The 18,944-nt window shown below is 37.7% G+C and overlaps 3 protein-coding genes across 5 annotated transcripts; 2 read left to right on the plus strand and 1 right to left on the minus strand.

Annotated features, from left to right (window-relative positions):
* The first annotated feature begins 592 nt into the window (after window positions 1-592).
* On the plus strand, window positions 593-3,923 carry LOC134797305 (uncharacterized). The gene is made up of 2 exons (XM_063769531.1): window positions 593-770; window positions 3,643-3,923. Exons 1-2 carry the CDS (start codon window positions 671-673, stop codon window positions 3,864-3,866), a joined length of 324 nt encoding a protein of 107 aa, XP_063625601.1. The 5' UTR covers window positions 593-670; the 3' UTR covers window positions 3,867-3,923.
* An 818-nt stretch (window positions 3,924-4,741) lies between these two features.
* LOC134797730 (uncharacterized) lies at window positions 4,742-18,579 on the plus strand. Of its 3 annotated transcripts, none has more exons than XM_063770082.1 (3): window positions 4,742-5,002; window positions 17,446-17,610; window positions 18,357-18,579. In XM_063770082.1, the coding sequence occupies exons 1-3, from the start codon at window positions 4,951-4,953 to the stop codon at window positions 18,572-18,574; spliced, it is 435 nt and encodes a 144-aa protein (XP_063626152.1). In that variant the 5' UTR covers window positions 4,742-4,950; the 3' UTR covers window positions 18,575-18,579. The 3 variants fall into 3 exon arrangements, with proteins under 3 accessions (XP_063626152.1, XP_063626153.1, XP_063626151.1); XM_063770083.1 differs by lacking the exons at window positions 17,446-17,610; window positions 18,357-18,579 and adding exons at window positions 6,960-7,118; window positions 7,824-8,041 and having other exon boundaries at window positions 4,800-5,002; XM_063770081.1 differs by lacking the exon at window positions 4,742-5,002 and adding an exon at window positions 15,545-15,734.
* Window positions 8,871-11,342, minus strand: LOC134797306 (E3 SUMO-protein ligase KIAA1586-like). Its single transcript, XM_063769532.1, has 2 exons — window positions 8,993-11,342; window positions 8,871-8,890 (listed from the first exon to the last, which is right to left on the minus strand). The coding sequence occupies exon 1, from the start codon at window positions 10,908-10,910 to the stop codon at window positions 9,390-9,392; it is 1,521 nt and encodes a 506-aa protein (XP_063625602.1). The 5' UTR covers window positions 10,911-11,342; the 3' UTR covers window positions 8,871-8,890; window positions 8,993-9,389.
* Window positions 18,580-18,944: the final 365 nt, after the last annotated feature.

Genomic DNA, 18,944 nt, shown 5'->3' on the forward strand with positions numbered 1-18,944 from the left:
ATCATTAGCGTTCTTTTGCCTGTGTTCTTCTCTACTACATGCAAGTATCCATTTTATTGAGCTTTTATACTTTTCTAGTGGCCATTGTCCTCCAATGCTTTTAGATTTATTAAATTTATAAAGACGCCGTTGTAACTAAGCACGTTTTCGGAGCACTTAGCCGTCTCCTCGCCACATAAAATGTAATAAATTTATATTGCAGTCGGTAATTTAGCAGAAATATAAAATTACTAAAAGGGTTTTACCGTTATTGGATTCTAGTTACAGCTCTTTTATTAGGTAGGTACCTACACCTGAAAGGTAGGTACTCGCCTAATATTGTGTTAATCTGATGATTGGATTTGTCATTTAGGCTTAGCTAGTCTTTTAATTACATATTAATATCCTATTTCATTACTACTCAATTAAAACATGGATTTGAACAAAGGGGCTGTTTATATATTATACAATACATTTAAAACCAATCATCCATCTATACATGTAATCTAATAAATTTGTTAATCACCATCTTCCTAGTGTTTTCCCGACGCTTGTTGCCACGACTCACTAGGGAAGGACGCATTCGGCTAGAAATATGTATAATAATTACTCAATGTAATGTTCTCCAGGTGAAGCCATCAAGTGCTTCGACTGCAACAGCGCGAACAACTCGGCGTGCCTGGACCTGCACATGCCCAGGATGAATGCCATCATTCCAGTGGTGGACTGCTCGAAGGCGCTACCCAACAGCATCAGCAAACAATTCTTCTGCCGGAAGATCACGCAGACCAGTAAGTACCTAATCAATTACTGCTACAACCAACAACTGTACAAAGGACACCATCAGTCAATCATACCGGTGATAGACGACAGCAAGGCGCATTCCCCAACAGCAACAGCAAACAGTTCTTCTGCCGCAAGATCACGCAAACCAGTAAGTAATCAATTACTGCTACATCCAACAACTGTACAAAAGACACCATCAGTCAATCATACCGGTGATAGACGACAGCAAGGCGCATTCCCCAACAGCAACAGCAAACAGTTCTTCTGCCGGAAGATCACGCAGACCAGTACATAAGTAATGAATTACTGCTACAACCAACAATTGTTCCTGACGATGGGTACCATTACACCAGTGGTGGACTGCTCGAAGGCGCTACCCAACAGCATCAAGCAAGCAGTTCTTCTGCCGGAAGATCACGCAGATGAGATCAGTAAGTAATCAATTACTGCTACTGCTACATCCAACAATTGTTCCTGACGATGGGTACCATTATACCAGTGGTGGGCTACTCGAAGGCGCTACCCGAGAGCATCAAGCAAGCAGTTGTTCTGCAGGAAAATCACGCAGACTATAGTAACTAATTATTGCTACATCGAATAATCAAACAACTGTACCTGAGGAGCCAGTATCCCAGTGGTAGGGGCTTCCCAACAACAGCAGAATCAGTCAAGTCTAAGTTCGAGTAGATGAAACAGACAATTAAGTAAGTACCGCAACTCACAATAACTGGGGTGCGATACACCAAATCTTTTGATGCCCTAAGCATTCTAGACAATAGTGCCACCCACTCTCTGGGATCATCCATCAGGGATTTTCGAGTTGTGATTTAAGTAAGTAATCTGGCAGTGCTGATGGTAAGACCTAAACGGCTGTAATTTAGCCAATAATTTAGACATTTTTAAGTACATTTTCTATTTGAAGACATTCAATAGGCCCTCGAGAAAACCTCTGCAGGAATTTCATTCGCGGAAGTATATTCCCTAAATTGGGAACCGCACTGTGTCCGACCACCTCCTGAGGTTCCTGTTCCACTGCCGATGGTCAGAGGTACATAATGTACATAAAGTAACGGAGTCACGTGACATATATAATTGCAGAATGCAGCCTATGCGTGGCGGGCGTTAATGGCGACACAATAGCGAATTGTCGCATAACATAATGCAGATTTAACTACGGATTTAACAGTGCGTGCAACGCGCAGATTCTGATGTATTTAAAAAAAAATTCCGCCATATTAAAAAAAAATGCGGCGTATGAGGAAATTAAAAGACTGGCACAAAAAAGAAATGGTTGGCCATTACTCCACCGACAAGAGTAAAGCTCTTAAGTTATGATGATGATGATGATGATGATGATGATATTTATAAAAATATTAATTAAAATCATAATTTGTCTGCGACAAAGTCGTTATTAAAGGGTACGGATGCTCATAAATCTCAACATGCACTTTAAATACTAGACATTACAGACTTGTTTTGAGCACCTTGTTGGTGATACTTAATTTTGACTGCGATAATAACCTAATTGTAATTTTGACAAGAGTTAATTATCTTCATCATGTCTTCATCAACGAGTACGAGTACCACAGACAAACGAGTACCTACCTACTTAAATTAAGTCCACCTGCCTACTGGTGATGTCTACCTACTTAAATTAAGTAGGTAGACATCATCCAGCGGGCTCAGCACGGTTCCATTTTTATCGACTATCACTATGCGCGTCCCTTTCGCACTTACATACTTGTTAGAACGTGACAGGCATGGTGACAAGGGATAAAAACGCGACCGTGCTAAGCCGCCAGGAGTGCTTTATAAATGTCTCTATTCCATTTTCTACAATTTAATAAAACTTGAACGTAACTTTTACGCTTCATCGCTTCTCGGTTAAAACTTTTAGACACTATTCTATAAGTAACACTTTAAACTCTCACGTTTTGTACACATATTTAATTATACAAACAACTCAACTCACCTGAAATAACTCAACTCAACTGGTGCAACTGCAATTCAGCTGAAACGTCGGAATTTAAGGTAAAAACAATGAAATTATATCGCGGTAGACCCTATCCTGTTTACCTTACATCGTGTTGCCTCTAGCACCCTAGCCAAACTGTAGGTTTATCTATGTAAGTACATTAATAGAAAAAGCCAAATCAAAACTTGAATAAGTTTACTGGGTAACATTTCATCCCGATTTTTCTATTCGAGATGCATTTTGGATTTTATTAAACGATTGCCGCCTTAGCCTGATAGTCTAAAAGTGTACCTATGTTGCGAGTCATTAGTTTTCGGTATCATCAGAAGGACAATTGCGGCGTGCGTGTCACACGATACTCCTATTGACCCTGTGTCCTCCGCAGGATACTCGTACATCATCGCGTGACTCCCATGTAACTATTTAAAAACATCCCAATATTCTGCAAAATACAGATATGCTGGTGCATATTCTTTGAATTACAATTTTATCACTTTTTTATCAATTCAATAATTTCAGTACCTGTCGTTCCTGAGTCTCAGTAGGCCTCAGAATCCTTTCACTGTAGCTTTGTTTGCTGCCCTCATTATATGACCTGAAAAAGACGACCAAAGCAAAAAAAAACCTATAAGGATGTCCATAACTATTACAGTCGTGATCAGCCGGCGTATTATGGATGGCTTTATCCATCTTTATCCACGTGATAAAATAACTGTCACTTTTTAACACCGTGGGATAGAATTAAGTGACGGATACAGTTTAATCACGCTGCCACGTAGACAAGAACGACCATCATATCCGTACTGGTTTAAATCATCAGTTCCTTGCGTTCTTATAGCGTTCTCCTTCTTCTGTCTGACTTATTTTAAGTCCGCACATGCTAAAATCTTTTATCTTTACAGTCCTCCACCCTGACCATACTCCAGAGGTCAGAATAACCAGAGGTTGCGGCTGGGTGAAGCACAAACGCGAATGCTACACCGCCGACAACAAGGACCACCTTGAGACCGTCTGCCAGTGCTTCGGTGACATGTGCAACGCCGCCGCAGCCTTACGAGACGTCAAACTGACCGCTGTCACCTCACTGGCCGCCATCTTGGTTTTTATCAGAAGTTGGCGGGCTTGAACGAAGTGCAACGAACTTTGGTGAAGACGAACTTGTGTGTGGAATTGTATAACTTAATGTTCCTGATATGTGTATTTTAGTTTTAGTGTACATATTAAGATAAATAAATGGTACAACCGGTGGTTATTATGTTGTTTTAAATTTCTTAATATATAACGAAAAAAATATATTGGTAGATATTGTCACAAAACTATTTCAAATTGGAATTCGAACCGGACTATTGACAATATAATGGCTTTGTACGTTTGTAGACGTTACTAGAGTAATTGTCCGAAGAGTGAGTTTGGTAACAAGTTTTGTGTGTCAGAACTACAAAAACAAAAAAAAAAGTTTAAATTACGATTTCTAGCAATCATTTAGTTTAGACTCTATCCAAATCTAGATACCACTGAAACAGTGTACATTTAAACAGCCAATTTAAATTAGAGAGTGTATACATATTAAAGTTATAAGACATTATACAATATAGGTTATTTTCCATCGTATTTTCACGAAAACGTACGAACGAGTCTTGCTATTTCAGTCAGTCTCGGTACAAAAAGTACTGAGGTTGACTGAAGTAGCATGACAAATACGAAGGGATGGAATACATCCCTTTGATTATACGAGTATCATATAGTCTAGTTTGTAAAGATGTTTGTGAGCACGACCGTACCAGCAAATATATAATTTATATAATCTTGTTAGTATCATTTCACCCTGAGTTCAAGCGTCCTCTGCACTCATAGTCGTAATTGTTCTAATAAAAAAAATTAAAACAGAGTACAAGTTTGTGTACAGTTGGATATTGCCAAGTTAAAGGAGAAATATCCTGTAATATACCTAACATGTAAAATTGACTCTAATCGCTAACATCAAATCGTATCCATCAGAATAGGGCCGCGGATTGTCATCGGATGAACTTAAAAGGCGGATTTGATGACTAACGCCGTAATGGCAAATCGGCGTTTCCTCGGCAACCCGCTTTTATCTCCTTTTATCCACAACGATAAATAGAATATATCCTTTTATTTACATCGATAAATAAAAAGTGTATTCTGTTAATTGTTGCGTTTTGTGAAAAGCTTTTCGTAGTTTACGGAAAATGTTGAAATTTTTGGTCAGTGCGTTGTTGGCGTCGACGTGTGTACAATATGGTAAGTCAGTGCCCTAATTTATTTTAGTGAATATGTTATTTATCACTATCAGTCATCACACTAGCGAGGGAATAGATACCCGATACGGATTGTAGAGTGATTCCATGCAGACTTAAGTTGTGGACAGAAGCTATAACAATAATCGATGATTACGGGGTCGTGATCCTCAATGTCAAAAATGTATTGAGATGGTCATACTGAACAGGGTTTCCCATGGGACCGATATGAAAATCGTGAAAAATACTAATAAAATATACTCCTGTAGGCGTATTATGGATGACTTTATCCACGTTTGTCCACGTGATAAAATAACTGTCACTTTTTAACACCCCGGGATAGAAATTGACGGCTACCGTTTTGTCACGCTATCACATAGACAAAAACGACCATCATATCCATGCTGGGCACATACATTTCGTCGACTTCGGGCCCTCAAGGGAATACATTACATTTATTTTCGCGTTTTTTTGGTTAGTCCCATGTGGAAATTTGTTTATTATGACCATCTTAAGACATTTTTTGACGTTCGGGATCACGACCCCCAAAAACATCCAGTATAATAATTGTGTAGCTCTATATGTACCCGCGAAAAGTTTACCAATAAATAATTACAAGTAGGCCGCCGTGACTTTGTTTACATGCAACAATTATTAGAGGTCAGTAGGAATGTTCCCATTCGTTATCTATTTCAGTTTAAAACGTGATTTAAACGTGTGTCTTGACGTCTAGTGACCCTAATATCGGATCTAACGTAAAACTACGCATAAAGTATAAAACGTGATCATATATAGGTAATATGTAAATAATAAATATTAAATATCTAAAGCAGCTTCACACCTATTTTAAATTTTACCTAACTAGTACGGTAATTCGTTTAATAATTCCTTCGGGTGTAGCTTTATATATAAAAGATGTTTGTCAAATATTTCATTTCTGATACAAGTTTTTTTTTCGCTGACTGTACTTTTCTTTCAACAAACTTATGCTCATCGAGAGAATTCTAATAAACCGAAACACAATTAGGTTGCCCTGTTTTATTACAGTTTTTATGATCACCACCTGTCTCGACCATTACTTCTAAACTACATACATAGGTATGTGAAGTTACAGCTCAATCAAATAATAGGAAGTGGGTCAAATTTTTTTTTGCACGATTTGACCCAATCATGAGGCCATCCACAGCAGAACCAAAGTAACCGATGTAGCCCTCCGAATCGCTAAACTTAAGTGGCAGTGGGCGGGGCACATTGCCCGTAGAACCGATGGCCGTTGGGGCGGAAAGGTTCTCGAGTGGCGACCACGTACCGGAAGGCGCAGCGTGGGTAAACCCCCCACAAGGTGGACTGACGACCTGGTTAAGGTCGCAGGAGTCCGCTGGATGCGGGTGGCGCAAGACCGGTCATTGTGGCACTCTTTGGGGGAGGCCTATGTCCAGCAGTGGACGTCCTCTGGCTGATATGATGATGATGATGATGATGATGACCCAATCATATTTATTATAGCTACATTACTTAGGTACTTTATGTACAAACAGGAACACTCTTAACTGTCGATCGGTGGACCTTATGCTTTTTGTAATAAGGTTTACAATGGTACCTACATACAAACATTGCAAGTTAAATAAAAACAGTACACGTAGTTACGTAATGTGCTTATTATAGCACAGGGTGTCGTAGTAAATAAATATTGTAGGACATTTTTACACAAATTGACTAAGCCCCACAGTAAGCTCAAGAAGGCTTGTGTTGTGGGTACTCAGACAACGATATATATAATATATAAATACTTAAATACATAGAAAACAACCATGACTCAGGAACAAATATCTGTATCATCGTACAAATAAATGCCCTTACCAGGATTCGAACCCGGGACCATCGGCTTCATAGGCAGGGTCACTACCCACTAGGCAAGACCGGTCGTCGTAATGGAGCACCAGATGAATATGTTATCTTAGCCAGGGCGATCCAGTGCTACGAGTGCAGCAGCGTGAACAACACCATGTGTCTGGACCCCACCATCTACGACAAGGACACGCTCCAGAAGTTCATGACCCTCACCGACTGCGGGACCCATGGGAACCAGGAGTACTTCTGCAGGAAGATCATTCAGACCAGTAAGTTTACCCTACAGTCACTATTTCTGCTTGTATAAAATCGCATGCGATGTTTCATAGGTACAGTGCGACATAAAATAGTAGAAAATAAATGAGGGCGCCACTTCCTACGTAACTGTCACATTTTTGACGTAAAATGCTTAAACATGACAACAATTCAGTACGGATTTTTTTTTATTTGCGGCGGATTACGTTGCGGCGTTAAATCGAAATGTTTCATCTGATCTGAATGTTTCAAATGGCGTTATAACAAATGTATGATAGTTTTTTCATCTGACTAAGTTAGTATTGAAATTTGCATGCGATTTTAACGGTATGTACCTACTCGTAGAGCTCTAGCAGTATAATATCCGGAATATCCCTACTATATAATCCTACTAATAGTATATTAGGAAAGTAACCATGTCTGTCTGTTGCCTCTTCACCCTTAAACAGCCGAGCTGATTTAGATGATATTTGGTATGGAGATTATGGAGATAGTTTGAGACTCAAGGAAGGACATATGATATTTTTTATCAATCATCACCATTCCACGCTAATAAAATCGCGGACAAAAGTTAGTACTCTAAGCGCTACTTGCGCTACAGTGTCCAATTGTACTGGTAACCATAGTAAGTCCAGGTTTAACCGGTTAACCTCGGGTTAGTGAATGGTGCAAGTGGCCCTAAAAGTCTATACGTACATCTATTTTTATATCTGTTTTAGTTCTCCGCAAGGGCCACGACTCCGAGGTGCGCGTGCACCGCGGCTGCGGCTGGGTGCGCTCGCGCAGGGACTGCTACAAGGCGGACAACGAAGACCATCTGGAGACGGTGTGCCAGTGTTTTGACGATGGATGTAACGCCGCGAATTCTGTGGTAGCGGGGTGGACAATCTTGGTTGCCAGTACGACTACCATCTTGAATAAATGGCGCTAAATTATTTTGGTTGTATCTTTTTTACGCCCTCCTATTAATAATTTAAACTCGTATACCTAAGTAGATAATACCACTTGCACCATTCACTAATCCGGGGTTAACCGGTTAATCCTGGAGTTAACAGTACAATTTGACACGGGGTAACGGTTTAACCGGTTAACCCCGGGTTAATGGGATGGTGCAGTGGGGCTTAGTTGTTTTTTGCGATCAAATATAGGTACTGCTTCAAAACGGACAATGATAACCATCTTGAAACTGTGTGCTAATACTAATGTATTGATGATTCAGTGTCGCAGCGAGATGGACGGTACTGGTTGCCTTGTGCAGCTATTTCGTTAAATAAATGGTGCTAAATTAATTTTCTGTTTTTTGTTGCCTTACTTCATAATAACTTTCTGTGGTCATTTAAATTGTACTACGACGACCATGTCAGGAACGCGTGGTTGCATTTTGATTTTGATGATGACTATCCCGAATTCGTTTGAAGCGACGACGTAGACAATCTTAAGGTGACGGTAGCGGTGGGTAAAATTTCAGATTCTGTCAATTTACCCCATTTCACACACGAGCGCACTTCACGCACACTACCTCACTTTACTGGGACAGGTCAGTGACCCATCATGTTTTTTTAAGATTGGACTTTTAGTTTAGTATTGACCACTAGCCTCCTTTGAAGGTAAAAGCGTTCCATTGAAAGATGAAAGAGAAACAATGCATTTAATCTTGCTTTCCTTGTCTGTTCATGTCACACGTGACATACCTATTTAATTCATTTGATTGTTGACTGTTTTACTACCTAATATTGCTTTGTCGAGATACGCGTTTTGTACAATTACCAGTGCTGCAAACTACAACCTGCAAGAAAACAGGAGACCATAGTGAAAAAAATCAGGAGACTACAAAAAAAATCAGTAGATTAAAAAATATACCTTTTTAGGCATTAAAAGTTAAACTTACGTGCAATTGATTAGTAAATAATGGTTTTGTTGCGTTTTTTCTTGCTAACAACACTTATTTCTTTAGCATTTCAAATTTGACAGGGTATTACTGAACTGAATGACGCATGACATCATAAATTTGTTATAATGGTTGGTAAACTTCTGAAAAGAAAAGGAATAATATAGAAAAAATAAAATATAAAAATAGACCCACCAAAATAATCATAAGAAAAAATTGGGTACCTTATTTTGTTTTTTTAAATGTAGGTTTAGTATATTAGTAAAGCGGAACATTAAAACGCATTAAGACATGCCTTGTGTTGTAATGTAAATCTAAGTCTGTCACTGTCACCATCTTAAGATTGTTAGTTGTGTTTTAAATGAAATCAGTTGGTAGTTAGTAGAGTTATTAAAAATTAATTTATGTCTTCCTCGTGCTGACCATCTCCATCTTCATACATATTTTTATTGAATAGTGAGAGCATTTTATTATTTATATTATGGGCAAAGCAGCTACTTTTGTTATATAACCTCTTACTGTGCATGATGCCACATAATGTTTTTGTGTTCAGACAGTTTCTTTGTTTAGTTTTATTCAAGTTTATGGCCGAAAAAACGCGTTCTACTGCTGCACTGGAGTGTGGCAAAACCATCAAGCAGTTCATGAACTTGGACAGAGTGGGAAATGCCTCCTCATCTCCTATCTTTTCCTTTCCAACATTATGCCAAAATTTAGGAATGTCAGTTTCATCAAAGTTAATACTCGTGGTATTTCTTAACAATCGCCATTGATCATCTAACTCCTGCCATTTTGATGCTTCAACAATGTTAGGGAATTGCATGGCTAATGGTGCCAAAGAATTATATTTTTTTTCTTTTACAATTTTCGGGTCCAGTACTTCTATTAGCTTCAGCACAGGGCTGGTAAACGGAAATCTTTTGTAAATTTGGGTTACCCCTTCTATATAAAAATTCATAATTTTTAATTTCAATGCTTGTATATCATTGTCCGGATAATTGTTTGTATTTAATACTGCCTCTACTTTAGCTCCCATATATATATCCTTTAGCTCTAGAAAATTTGATGGGTTACGGTAGTTGACCGATTCAATATCTGTAGATTCTAAGTAACTAGGCTTTATATAAAATTCCAATATGGTTTTCAAGACTGAAATTATGTTTTTTCTCAGATTGTGTATTTGTACAGTCTCAGACTGCATCAACTTGTTTAAATTGTTAAAGTGAGGCAAAATGAAGTCTAGAAAAAGCAAGTAAAGTTTTATATATGGGTTATTCATATTGTCTAGGATATGACGGGCACTTGCTGAGGAGCCTGCTTGAGATACTGCGTCTATGAAAAACAGCTTGAGGGCATTATATTGTTCGAGAACCCTAGCAACAGCAGCATGTAGCGATAGCCATCTTGTCTGGCTTGGGTGCAGAAGCTTGTGAGGCTTGATTTGTAAAAACGTTTGAAACATTTTTAAGTCACCAATCCTTTTGGGACTACTTTGTATATAGTTATACAAATCTTTGACCAAATCTTCAGCCATTTGTGGCAACTTCGCACACGCATATGAAGCACAAAGTGCAAAAGAGTGGCATATACACTTTAAAATGAATATATTTGGAACTTCATCTTTGAGCAGGGTGCTAACAGAGTGGTTATTTCCCATTAAATTATTGGCACCATCTGACGCAAAACCAATCAAGTTGGTTCTCCAAGGTATAGAGTCCTTATCAAAAGAGTTTACCACATGATTATAAAGATCTATAGCAGATGCCCCTTCAATGGGTATGAGGTCATAAAAGTAGTCGCAAACTTCATTATCAATAGTCAACCTAACCACTAAGCACAAGTGTTTGACAACACCTCTGTCTGTTGACTCATCTATGATGATTGAAAACTTATCTTCTTTCATATTAGCGATTAGCATCTCCTTACTGTATTTGCCCAGAACATTTTTCGCAATATATGTTGCCTTGGTTCGGCTCAGGGAAATATTTTTAACAACATCAGAATCAGGACATATAACTGACAAAAGTTTTGGCAAATGTTCTACAGCTGTAAATGGCAAATTGTGTTCAATTATATAAGAAACTAAATGTATTTCTGCTTCTTTAACTTTTGTTTTTAATGTTGACCCTGAAGTTGATGCAAAAACATCTGTCAATGTTCTCTGGTTGATAAAACTAATTGCATTGTCTGTATGTTTTTTTGTTGATTTGTGTTTTTCAACGTCAGATTTCCCCCCCGAAGCGACAGAAAAATCGCACCTACACCATTTGCAATGTGCATTCGTGTTACAACTTTCACTCGCAGAAAGCCAACCTTTGTATGACTCGAGATGTAACCACTCATCCTTGAACTTTTGTGAATACTTCTTTTTTTTTGTTGATCTAGCCATCGTGATGAACCTCCACCTTTTAAAGTAAAAACCAATTCATGCCGATTATTACTTATGTATTAGTTCGACCCAAACACACTCAACACACAAAAACGAATTGGTCCGCAAAACAAACGAATTGACTTACCCCTTTTCTGCTAAACTTTGAATTCAAAAAATATATCTTTTACTGCAAGAAGACTTTTTAACTTTTTACAGTTCTTACCGAAACTCGAAAGACTCACGGATTCGTAACGTAAGAGAGCGCGGCAAAGCGATAAAATAGACAAGAAAAACTTGAAACGGAAAAGTGAAGTGACAGTGACAGTTGACTTGACTACTATAGTGACAGTGACAGCTTAAAAAGCGAGCGAAAATACAGTGGACAGATAACAAACTGTCAAACAAAAATGAAATGTCTAATAAATCCATCTTCACCAACCTAACAAAAGTAATAATAAATAAGTAAAAAATATTTTTGTTTACCAAGTTCGGTAAGAATCCCTAAAAATCAGGAGATTTTACACCATTCTCCAAACAAAGCAGTAGATCAGGAGACAATGCTAAAAATCAGGTAATCTCCTGATAAATCAGGAGAGTTTGCAGCACTGACAATTACAGCGAATAAAACAAGGTGTCATTAAGTCAGATGTAAAATGTTATTTACTACTCTATACGGTTTTTCATAAGGTGCAAAATCCATTCAATGGGAATTTAAATAAATAAAGTTTCGGCAGGGTGGCAATTCCATATTGGCGGATAAAGCGAAACAGAATAATTCTATCGAACCTGCATACAAATTTTCACGAGAATCAGTTGAGAAATGTGATCTGCAAAGGAGAACATACAAAAGCATTTTGCCCAAGCAGAAACGGAGACCTTTGCTAACGCTCCGCCAATGATGGTTTAGGTACACCTATAAAAAATGGTTGTCCCTGCTGTAATTTTAATATCTTTATATTTCAACCGGTATAGTTTTACCTTTAAAAATAATCGGTATCGCTAAACAATAGCGGTATCTTACTACTTATACGTTCACGAAATCGGTATCTGCATAACTTGATTGTTACTAAACTAACCTGGAAAATAATTTCAAAATCCCGAAACATTTATGTACAGTCACCTGCAATAGTATGTTACGTCATTAGCGCCAACTTTGCCTCCAGGGAAACTTTGCCCAAAACGACAATTTTATACAAATTCGTTAATGTAGAAAAATTTATAATAGTTATGGCCACCCTGCTATTTTTAGTAGAAAATAGATTATATTTCTGACAAAACTATATACCAAACTTGTGCATAACTTGACTTGGGAATTTTGAGCGAGTTGTCTAATATAGGGTATATTTCGGCGGGCAAAAAATTGATAAATAATGAATGCAAGTAGAAAAAATTGAGAACCCTTTGACAAATATTACCGGGTTTGAGTTATAACACATGAAGCATAGATTATGTCTATTGAGATTTAAACTAAAAAGGCCTAAATACACAAAAGTTTTAGCGGTGGGCAAAGTAATCCGGTAATTTGGCATCCATACCAACATTGCCCACCACGAAAAACGGATTAGGGTTGTCACTTTCATCTAATTTACCCAACTTTGCAAGTAAAAGAAGGTTATGTTTGTACACTAAAATAAGTTTATAAATATATACTGTATTTAATTTGTCTTATTATCCTTTATTTAGATGTTTTATCCCGTTAACGAATGAAAAACACAGCAAAAATCATATTTTTGGCCATTAAACTATTGTAACAGATTTTCTCAAAAGTGACAACCCTAGCCTTTGTAAAAGTCTTAGGCGAGCCTTATTTGGAAATGGGCAAAAACGGGTAGGCAACATTGCCCAGCAAATTTATTTAAAAGTTTTTACACTTATCGCTAAGTTATTAACAGGGAATGGTAGGATTGCCCAAAACCTTTAAGTGGTCCTTCTTAGACATCATCATCATACGAGCTGTATTTGAATACCAAATTGACGTGGGCAATGTTGGCGAAAACCCCGGATATCTTTGCCCGCCCTCTAAAACGCAAAAAAATGGGTAAAAACACGATAAAAAAATTTTTTCTTCAAATAAATTGATGCGTTTGATCACAATGGACGTGCTGAGAAAAAAAGTCATATGATGTGATTTTTTTTTGAGAAATTCGTGTTTATTAAAAAAAAGCGGGCAAAGTTGGTGATAATGACGGTACCTACTCTTCGAAGGCCGCAAAAATATGTGACATGCTCTTATGGTTCTACAAATAAGATCGTGTCAGATATTTTTGAGACCTTCGTTGTGTAACATAAATTGCAGGTGACTGTACATTTGGAATAATTATTTTAATAGTTTCAATGAAAGTTTCAAGTTTAGTACGAAAATACTTCAGATATGCAATATGCACAAAATGTAGACCTAATCGAAATAAAACATTGCTTTTTATAGTAAATTTTTAAATCATTCGATACATAGGTATACATAACAATAATCAGGCCACAGAGCTATTGGCCTGTAAGCTTCATCTCGGTCTCCAAAGCCGCAAAAACTCGCTAGTACTTAGTGCTGGTCTAGCCGTTATTTTTTCTTGAAGATTTTCAGAGAACAGCACGTACGGCATAGTCATAATCATTTATTCGTCGCAATCCATGGTATTACAGATCTAGGTACAAGACTTTCAGATATTACTTATACGAATTACATAACTCTTCCTGTTAATAGGCAATATTTTAAGATAAAAGTTCTTATAATACAAGATTACAATTGTCATCACAATTCATTGACATACAGAAGTCAAATACGTTTTTAAAATGACGCAAAATGAATACCAGCATAATGAAAATTGATCCCAATCAGTAAAGATGAGTCTTTAAACTTTTTTCATTTTAAGCGAGTTTTGAAGGAACATAATACTTAAATTCGACTGTAATCGTATTGTTTTAAGATAGTTTACTGCGGTTTTCAACCATAATGACCCGTAAATAAAAGCAAATCTAATTTAAATGAGACACGAGCTGATATTTATGTACCCTATTTTTTGAAATACAATTTATCTACTGGTATGCTTTCTCGTGTGCGTATATGATTTAATGTCAATATAATTGTCAAAAGCAAGCAAGGCAAGCTGTCATTTTCATTTGAAGAAGTACACGTGTGCTCCGGTGTAGCCCCAGCGGGCATCTGACTTGAAGAAGAATTTTGAGTGATGTCGTCAATGTCATGGTATAATAATATACTCCGCCTGGTACTCCATTCCCGTCTTTTCTAGGTCACCTAACTGACACGGGCTTACGTCATCCTGCGACAGCGCTAGATGATAATATGCGATAGCGCTATATATAGCGGCCATGTTGTTGTGACGTAGCCCCGTGTCACTCTGGGAATGGAAGACCATGTTTTATTAGACTATGGTCAATGTATGGAAATTGTTCGAAAGTTTACATTTGAGATTGAATTTCTGTGTTGTCTTTGTGAGTAAAAATATAAATCGATAATAAATTGGTAGCTGAGTTATCTAGCTTTCAAAATCACACAATAATTCAATTACTGTCAAAGATAAAATTGTTTTGCTTCTGTCTCAAACGGAACTCCATATTTTGATTTTTTGATACTTTTAGTGTCGATTTGTAGAGAATAACAGCAAATTAAAAATATAATGGCATGAAGAGTCGGTACACGGTTTCTTCGTGAACAAATGTACGTATAATTTAATGCAAGTATTAAACATTTATTGAACAAATTATGGCTACAAAGTGAGGTCTAAATCGAAAACGTCATATACCGGCCCCTTAATTACCAGTGCGTCTCTGCCACTATTAAATTTAAAAAATATATCTTCGTCTCCTTTTTATGTTGCCTTCTCCTACTTATTTATAAGTAATTGATACGTACCTATAGAGTTAGACCAAGAAAAGTCTGCAGCGATTTTGATAGCCCACGCAGTGCAAGTGTTATTTTCTACGTCAAAAAGCTATGCAATTATGACATATGAATAACACTTGCACTACGTGGGCTATCAAAATCGCTGCAGACTTTTCTTGGTCTAGCTCTATTAATATCTCTGGTCTACTACTCGTACAGTACAGTACTGTACTAATGGGTAAGTCACATATACATCCTTGTAGGTAAAAATATCCATATTAACCTACTATTTACAGTTTGATCATATTTCTGCGAATAGGTAAGTGCGTCCACAACATTTGATAACTTATTACAACTTAAAAGATGACTAGACTGAGTATTGGCTTATTTGAAAGTCTATCTCGAGTTTATCACCACGTATAACATAAATTAATAATAAACCGTTGCATAATAAAGACAATTCTGTTTATAGAAAATTATGAAGTTTTTTATTCAAGTGGCACTGGTGATGGTGTTAGCTGGCGTTCAGTTTGGTAAGTTTAATATATATATCAAATCTTTTAAGTTTTACAACAGTCTATTTGATACTATAAATGAGATAATTAATGAACCAAGCAATTACAAAACCAAGCTTAAACGTCGTACCTAACTTGAGCCCAGATAAGAGTTTTAAACCTCTGTCTTAAAAACCAATGTAAATATTGATAGGATGTAGAGCGTGTTATCTCTATTCGTGTTTTGAAACGTGTTGTCAGTGTTTGTCTGATAAATCTGACCCGACCTTCGTTAACCCTGATATAATTAATACAGTCGTTTTCAAAGGCATGAGTAGTTTACTGTTTTCACGATTTCGGGGTTGGCCATATAGTCAGAGTTGTTCAATATGACCCGTCCTGGTGTACGGTACGGTCAGACATAACAAAACCCCTGTATAAATCGCCGGTTGAGAATACGTTTGTGCCATATCCATTTTTGGCAAAATCGTTTTTTGATATTTCCTAAAATAACAAAAAATATGCTATAATTTACAGTAATCGGTTCTTGAAAAAAAACTATTTTTGAAAAATGTTGTGCCAAATCCGCAGTTTGCTATAGGATAATTACACTCTTTAACAGAAAATTATCACAAAAGTGTGACATATCCAACACTTTTGTGTCATATCATACATTGTACGGTTAACATTTACTCATCGAAAACGGATATGGCAATATTAAAAATGCTTTTATTTTATGATGACCACTATATTTACAATATTTGTATGGTACTATAAATAATAAACATATGTGCCTAAATGATACATAAGTTCAATGTTTCCTAAATGAAAGACTTATCTGAAAAAAAAATTTTTTTGCTTCTTTTCGCTCTCCTATATGTATACAAACCAATGTAAGTGGCGTATGGCACAAACGTATTCTCACCTGACGAAATGTCATAGGCGCATAGATTTTAAAATAAAAGTTGACAGTAGGTACTGTGCTAAATTTAATCACAGGTTTAATGAGGACAAGGGTTTAATCTTAAGTTAGACTAGGTATAGCTATAGGCTATAGCCTTTAACATTGGGTAAATATACAAACAGCATCACTCTTAACTGTCCATCGGTGGACCTTATGCCTTTGTTACAAAGTTTACGAAATATCAGTTAACAGTGTGGGCTGGTACATCAGCATAATGTCTGTTTATGTCTGTCTTAGCCACGGCAATCCGCTGCTACGACTGGTACATCAGCATAATGTCTGTTTATGTCTGTCTTAGCCACGGCAATCCGCTGCTACGACTGGTACATCAGCATAATGTCTGTTTATGTCTGTCTTAGCCACGGCAATCCGCTGCTACGACTGGTACATCAGCATAATTGCTGTTTATGTCTGTCTTAGCCACGGCAATCCGCTGCTACGACTGGTACATCAGCATAATTGCTGTTTATGTCTGTCTTAGCCACGGCAATCCGCTGCTACGACTGGTACATCAGCATAATTGCTGTTTATGTCTGTCTTAGCCACGGCAATCCGCTGCTACGACTGGTACATCAGCATAATGTCTGTTTATGTCTGTCTTAGCCACGGCAATCCGCTGCTACGACTGGTACATCAGCATAATGTCTGTTTATGTCTGTCTTAGCCACGGCAATCCGCTGCTACGACTGGTACATCAGCATAATTGCTGTTTATGTCTGTCTTAGCCACGGCAATCCGCTGCTACGACTGGTAAATCAGCATAATTGCTGTTTATGTCTGTCTTAGCCACGGCAATCCGCTGCTACGACTGCACCAGCGTGAACAACACCATGTGTCTGGACCCGAGCAGCTACGACCAGGAGACTCTTCGCCGGTTCCTGGTCTTCGCTGAGTGTGGGCAGGGCGTCATAGTGCCGCAGAACTACTTTTGCAGGAAGATTGTACAGACTAGTAAGTGACAACTGATAGCAGTCTTAATCTCAATATGATTAGTATTAACAACAACATTTACGGTCAGCACCTACGAACAAAAAACGTTTCGTCAGTAGCCTTTCTCTTCACTTTGTGATGTAGTAGTAGTAGTAGTAGTAATCATTTTATTGTACACAACACAGGTTTACAATTATTTACAGAAATAAAGGTACAAAGGCGAAGTTATCCCTGTAAGGGATCTCTTCCAGCTAACCTTTTCCTGTTGTCTAACAGGAAAAACGCAAACGAGTTAAGTTAAGCATTCAATAAAACGTGTATGACCTATATGTGTCTGCCGGAGATTTGTCCGCAGACACGTATAGCTATGCGTATCCTCCACCATACATTATTTATTTATATCCCTGTCAATGTATGGTTTACTTACCATACATTGACAGGTTTGTCAGCCAGACTCTAAAACCATTTTGCTATAACAGTTAGGCGATGGCCTAGATCTAGATAAGATCATCATTATTCAAATTATCTTTTTAATGTACCTACGTAACCTGGAGTACTTTACCCAACTTTACCTATGTCAAAATGAGTTTAATTATCTGAAGGTAGGTAAATGGCTCTTGGAACCAAACTAAATTCGGTATTTAGGTTATGTTTCTTTGGGTTGTGCATAATTATCTAAAGACATGTTTTATGAAACAATTGCAGGGTCATCTGCTTTACGTTTTGCGCGTTTAACCTCAACAACATATTTGTTTATATGTTTTCAGTCTACCACACAAACCGCGAGTCCGAGTTCCGCATAACGCGCGGCTGCGGCTGGGTGCGCGCTCCACAAAACCTCGACTGCTACAAGGCCGACAACCACGATCATCTGGAGACGGTGTGTCAGTGCTTTGAAGATGGGTGCAATGAGGCAACGTCTATGGTGCCAGGGTGGACAATGTTCGTTGCTAGCGTTGTTATCATGTTAAATAAATTGTGTTAAATTTATCTTGTGTTTTCTTTTTGTTATTCGGTGTATGTTTTGACGTAAAATGTACAGCATAATGCCAAAAGAGCACAGTAAGTACACGGCTGCAAAAGTGCATACTTTTGCAGCCGTGCCAACGGTTTGCCAGATGGATGTAATTGGGGCAACCTCTATTGTGTCCAGGTGGACGCTTGTGGTTGCCTAATGTTTCTAGCGTCGTTATCATGCTAAATATAAAATTAACTAATATTATCACTTTTATCAGCGATATTATTTATTATATGCTCCACTGAAGTACACACACACACACACACACACACACACACACACACACACACACACACACACACACACACACACATAAATATTTGGATGTAGGTAGTAT

Source organism: Cydia splendana, chromosome 15, assembly GCF_910591565.1.
Source record: "Cydia splendana chromosome 15, ilCydSple1.2, whole genome shotgun sequence".
Lineage (NCBI taxonomy): Eukaryota > Metazoa > Arthropoda > Insecta > Lepidoptera > Tortricidae > Cydia > Cydia splendana.